This window comes from Babylonia areolata, chromosome 18 (assembly GCF_041734735.1).
Source record: "Babylonia areolata isolate BAREFJ2019XMU chromosome 18, ASM4173473v1, whole genome shotgun sequence".
Lineage (NCBI taxonomy): Eukaryota > Metazoa > Mollusca > Gastropoda > Neogastropoda > Buccinidae > Babylonia > Babylonia areolata.
The window spans coordinates 61,165,305-61,171,304 of record NC_134893.1 but is presented as its reverse complement, the minus strand read 5'-3'; the positions used below and the strand labels follow the sequence as shown (position 1 = coordinate 61,171,304).

General features: G+C 40.8%; 1 protein-coding gene across 2 annotated transcripts in view; it reads right to left on the bottom strand.

The window, feature by feature from the left end:
- Positions 1-982: 982 nt before the first annotated feature.
- Positions 983-6,000, bottom strand: part of LOC143292972 (EF-hand calcium-binding domain-containing protein 6-like) — an 83,164-nt gene continuing 78,146 nt past the window's right edge. For both annotated transcript variants that reach the window (XM_076603700.1, XM_076603699.1), the window contains one exon: positions 983-5,932. In XM_076603700.1, the coding sequence (XP_076459815.1) occupies positions 5,675-5,932 (258 nt within the window). In that variant the 3' untranslated portion in view covers positions 983-5,674. The remainder of the gene's footprint in view (positions 5,933-6,000) is intronic.

Genomic DNA, 6,000 nt, shown 5'->3' with positions numbered 1-6,000 from the left:
TCTGTATATACTTTAAGGTAATTTGGATAATTTTCTTGAATGTGAGATTGAACAAAAGCAGGGAGAGCAGGGCCTTCATGTTTCTTTAAATCTGGGAAATTAATGTCAAATGTTGCGTTGTTCATTTCCCATGTAGCTATTGTCGAATATGATAACCGAGGAACAGTTTGGTTTGGGTTCACTCCTAATGTTTTAAATATGCCAGAGATACAGGTACCTATAGTTGTGTGTTTGTGTGTGTGTGTGTGTGTGTGTGTGTGTGTGTGTGTGCGCGCGTGTGTGTGTGTGTGCGTGCGTGCGTGCGTGCTTGCGTGTGTGTGTGTAGTGTTTACTTTCAAATATCCGTCTACCAGTTGTACTTTCCGATGTTGCACATCATGAAGATCATGCCGTCCCTACCTTATGCCTCTTCCCCTAAACATCCAGCCCTCCACTACCACATCCCCCCCCCACACACACCACAAACACACACACACGCGCGCGCGCGCGCGCGCGCACGCACGCACGCACGCACACATAATCATATGTCAATCGAATCATGTTTGAAATAGTTCAATTTTGTTAGATGAATTTGTTCTCTGTTATAATTTCACTGGTTAACTAGTTAAGATTGTTGCTTTCTTTTGTTCATACTTACAATCACCTTTTTATGCAAATTTAGGAGAGAGAGGGGGGAATAGTGAAAGTTCTGATGACTTGACGCAACGCTGGAGGAGTTGGGACGCGTATGGATTTTCGACTAAAATCACAATAGTGGATAGACTTTAAACAAAACGAACGCACACACACCTCTCTGCCTCTCCCACTCTTCCTCTCTCCTTCCATCTCTTTCTCCCTCAATAAAGACCCACCCACCCCCTCTCTCTCTCTCCTACACACACCTACATCAGATACACGCACGCATGCACGTGTGCACGCACGCACATATATATACACACAACATACGATTCAATAATATATCCAGCGTTCACAAGGTCACTCATTAATATTCAAATAAATGCAGCACATTACCTTTAATCTTTATTACATAAAGTAATATCCATTTCAAACTAATTTGGATCGTGTGATACTTATTTATTCATTTTCATTTATTTTCCCTTGCTGAAAAAATAAAACATTAAAAAAAATAAGATTAGAATTATATACACGAATAATAAATAGTTAAATAAATAAATACCTACATAAATAAATCGATAAATAAACAGATAAAAACACAAAAAAGCAAACAGATCAACCAAAAAAGCAGATGAGCAGACACAAATGCAGATTAAATATTTTCACACCAAGAAACCTTTATCTTGCTATATTCAAAACAGTATTTCATTTGAGAGATGTATATGAGATAGAGACAGGCATATAAGGGGTAAACAACAAGGCTTTACGCAATGTCAATGTCCAGAAAATGTAACGTTCACATTTAGCTATGATGTAGTAACAAATCTTCAAACCTTCTTGAACATAGAATCGTGTTGATTTGCAATTTGAAAAAAACAAAAACAAACAAAATGGTATGTACAGTTGGTAAGGGACTTCGGTATGCAGGGAAGTCATCCGACAATCAATATCGTGATAAACAAAGATCGTGTTGGAACCGTGTGGTCTGTTAATGTATATATTTCTTGTGCTTGATTCATGAGCAGACCAAAAGTGCTTCGAACATTTTTATGTGAAGGTGAAAATAGGGTGAAAATTTTTTATGTTTTTGTTGAACAAGAAATACACATCTTCTAATGTTAACCAGTATATCACAGTATATTACAGCTATGTATCTGCTGTTTCAGAACCGTAGCACATGCGCCCAACTTCTTATTCAACAAACAAACAAAATACTTGCACAAGCAAACAATCAAACACAAACGAACGGACGAACAGATACGGCAGTAGTAAAATTCAGATCATACGGGCAAATGGCAATATCCGACCAGAAGGGATAAAATCTGTTTATGCCCTGTCCCGCACAATGGTGCTGTAGATATGTGAAGAGAACATGATGGTGGGCAGCTAAGTTTCACAAAGAAAATTAATATAGGCTTTACAACAAACAATGAAACTAAAGCACATCAAACAACATTAAAGAAAAGTAACTCTCTCCATTTAAAAGGTACACAACTTCAAGTTAATAAAAGATACACAGGAACAAACCCAGACACTTCCTAAAAAAACGTTCCGGACTACCAATTCAGTTAGCACATAGGTGTATAAAAGGTACACAGGAACAAACCCAGACACTTCCTAAAAAAAGAAAGGTCCGGGCTTGTCCTCATACCCATCATTTGCCACATGCATACAGCAGCAATGACAAAAGGAATGTGTAAACGCAACGTTAAAAGAAAGTAGATGGTGTAATATCAAAGGTACCTTAAGATGATGAGAAGACGACGTTTTGAGTCGAAGACTCTTTTTCAAGTGCAGTCTTGACCCTTAACTCTTTTGAGTTTGGGATTGACAACTGCTCCAGATTCTCCATCATACCCAAACCTGAACTACTGGATTGTAGCCGGAATGTCAACAGCTTCCACCCATCCCTCAAATCCACATCAAAGACATCCGGCACGTCTCTTTCCTAAATTTCAACACTGGCATCCACTCTGAATCCTAGTCCCTTCATACCTCAGTATATTACAAACCCACAGATTCCCATTCCTACTTACTGTGCTCTTCCAGCCATGCTCTCAAATGAAAGAAAGCATACCATACACCTGGTGTTTACGGTTCAGTCAACTGTGCAGCGATGGAAATGACTTTGTCAGAGAAGCCGCAACTATGAGCACCTACTTCAGGGCTAAAGGCTACTCTGATAAAAGCCCTAAAACGTGCACAGTAAATTCCGAGATCGCAGAGATACCAATACCCCTGATGCAGAAAATCGTTTTGTCTTCACCCTGACCTACAATCAACACAACCTTCCCCTTGGAGACATCCAACATCAGAATTTCATTAATCCTACAGGATGATCCAGCACTGAAAGATATCTTCAGACAACCTCCAATGGCTGCATTCAAAAGAGAACCTGGGAGACCACCTGGTGTGATCCACCTTCCGTCCTACTCACCCCACACCACCATCAGGTGATTCGAAGTGCGACAAACCCAAATACAAAATGTGTTCATTTATCAACCCAGCCACAGAAGTTCGGAGCCATTCAGGTGAGAAATTCCCATTAGATCCCACTTCAACTGCCAAACTCCAAATACAGTATTTGTCCTGTTCTGTCGCCTCTGTCATAAGATACATGTTGCTCAGACATGCAGAACCCTCAATGACCGTTCCAAAGAACACAGGGACAGCATACTTACCAAAAAGACAACCCAGTTGCAAACCACTTTTACTCTGGACAACAAAACATTTCACATATCAGAGTGGCAGCTCTTTGGTGCAACAACCGCGGAAACTGCCTATGCCGCAAATGCATGGAAAGCCACGTCATTTCACGCCTCGACACCACTCAACCTCAGGGACCCAACGTCAGAGAGTGACACTTCAATTTAGCCCCCTTTCCCTTCATTACCCCCCCCCCCTCCTTCCCTTTGACACCACTCACACCTGCCCCTCTTTTCTTTTCTTTTTTTTTCAGGTTCATCCGCACCCCACTCTTGACGCCCCACTCCTACCTTTACTCTCCCACTGCTTGCTTTTTACACGCACCATAGATCCCGCATCAAGTCGGTGAGCTAAACTGTGATTAACCATCTAGTGAAGTGAAGTCACCGTGAACTGAACTCACCTCGAACAGACTGCTGTCGCTCACAAACACTTCTTTGCACTTGAAAAAGAGTCCACGCATCGAAACGTCGTCTTCTAATCATCTTAAAGTACCTTTGGTATTGCACAATCTATTAATTCTTTCCTTCATTTTACAAGGTCCAGCAGTCACCATTCTTTATTTTTTTCTAACAAAAATCAGCTTTTATTCAAGACGGACATAGCCTTTTCGTCTTCAATATGAAACACATAATATATAGACAACATGTCAAATGATGGGTGTAAGGACAAGTCCGGAACTTTAGTTTTTAAGGATCTCGGTTTGTTCCCATGGTCATGTCAATCTTTTTATATGCATGTGAATCATGGACCCTCACAGCGGACTTAGAATAATAAGAGCTGTAGAAATGAGGTGCTTCCGAAGACTCTTAGGCATCTCATACAAAGACCACATCACGAATGAAGAAGTCAAGAGACGCATCCGCAATGAAATCGGGCCCTATACTGACCTTCAAACACTCGCCAGACAACGAAAACTGAAGTGGTTTGGTCATGTCACACGCTCCTCTGGTCTTGCTAAAACAATCTTACAAGGCACAGTGAGGGGAGGAAGAAGAAGAGGCAGACAAAGGAAGAGATGGGAGGACAACATTCGAGAGTGGACAGGCATGGAGCTGAGAGACACCCTGAGAGCGGCCGAGAGACGCGAGGACTGGAGAAAGGTGGTTGACAAAGCTTCGAAGGCGTCCCAAAGGATTCGGAATCTGAGGGATCGGTGACGGTGACGGTGACGGTGACCTTTTATTTACCTGTTTGCTAGCTAAATTGGAAGCATAAGCTGTGTACCTTTCAAATGGAGACAGTTACTTCCCTTTATTGTTGTTTAATACTTGACTCTCACAGCCTCATTATTCTTTCATACATGAACAATATCTTTGTTCAAATCAGACAGGGAGGCAGAGACAGATAGACAGACAGAGTTTAAGAAGAACACCACATACACCCGAAAAGGTAAAGAAAATCCATCCCCAAAGCTATGGGCCAGTAGTCTTTCAGGATGAAGATATTATGATCAGCAGTGCGTAAAATGCAAGACATCCTTTCCCGATGCTTGGAACTGTAAACGTGAAAAAGGTACTGCTTTACATACATATCTACATCTGTATGTTCTCATTAGGCAAATCGATCATACAAGTAAATATTACGAAAGACATAAAGAATTTGAAACAATTATCACAGACTAAAATGCTTATCACAGTATTTCAAAAGGAATGTGAATAACTCAAATATGTACGTCTGTGTTTGATATGTACAAGAATTTACCTCACTGTCTTTGAGCACAGAAAACAAACACAAAGCAGGAATGAACTCAAACATTCCTCATAAAGATCCTCAATGAGTCATTTTAAGGATTTCATCTGTCTGCTAATGTAAGCACAGAGCAATCGAGTTTACGCCACTGCTTTTCATAAAATTAACAACAGCAAAATTTAAGATCAACATCAACAAAGAAAGAAACAAACAACAAACACACCAACAAGCAATGAAAACTGATAATCCGAAGGAGTAAACTTAATACTGTTTTGACGATATCAATCAGTTCAAAGTATAGAATGAAGCATAAAATCCAGTAAAAAAGACCAAAAGTGAAAAAGTTCTAGTAACATCCACTCAGGTAATACTTCTAACGTATATGTGATACCTAATCTTGAAACGACTTTGTATTTCTTAGTTTGTTCATTCACCACCCCTGAAACTGAAGAACCTTGAACAACTGAAACAACAACAAAACAGCGGCAGAAACATCTGTTTTAGGTGAAGCTTCACCACAACGAAATCAACCAAAAAATTAAAAGTAGCAGTTGAAGCAGCAATAACACCACCCATACAGATCACAACAAATTCCCTCTATACATATTAGTCTTCAAACATGTTACACTTGCAAAATAAGCGTTCCAGGAAGTCTGAATGTTCACGCTTTCTGCTCTGGTTTTGACCGAACGCTTCGACGAGTCTCGGGTTTGAAGGTCTCCTCGATGAACTTTTCGTACTGGATCTTGCCCGTCAGGTCCCGGTCGAACTCCGTCATGACGTGATAGACTTCCTCCTCGTCCAACAACACGTTGGCGAGCTTGAGAACAGAGCGGAATTCGGGCAAGGACAGGTAACCATTGCCACTCACGTCCAGCTTGCGGAACGCTCGACGTATGTTCTTCCAATCGCCAGCCAACTGGTATCACAAACAAACAAGTACTGTTCAGATATATATCACTAGCAATCTATCGTGCACAAGTTGTC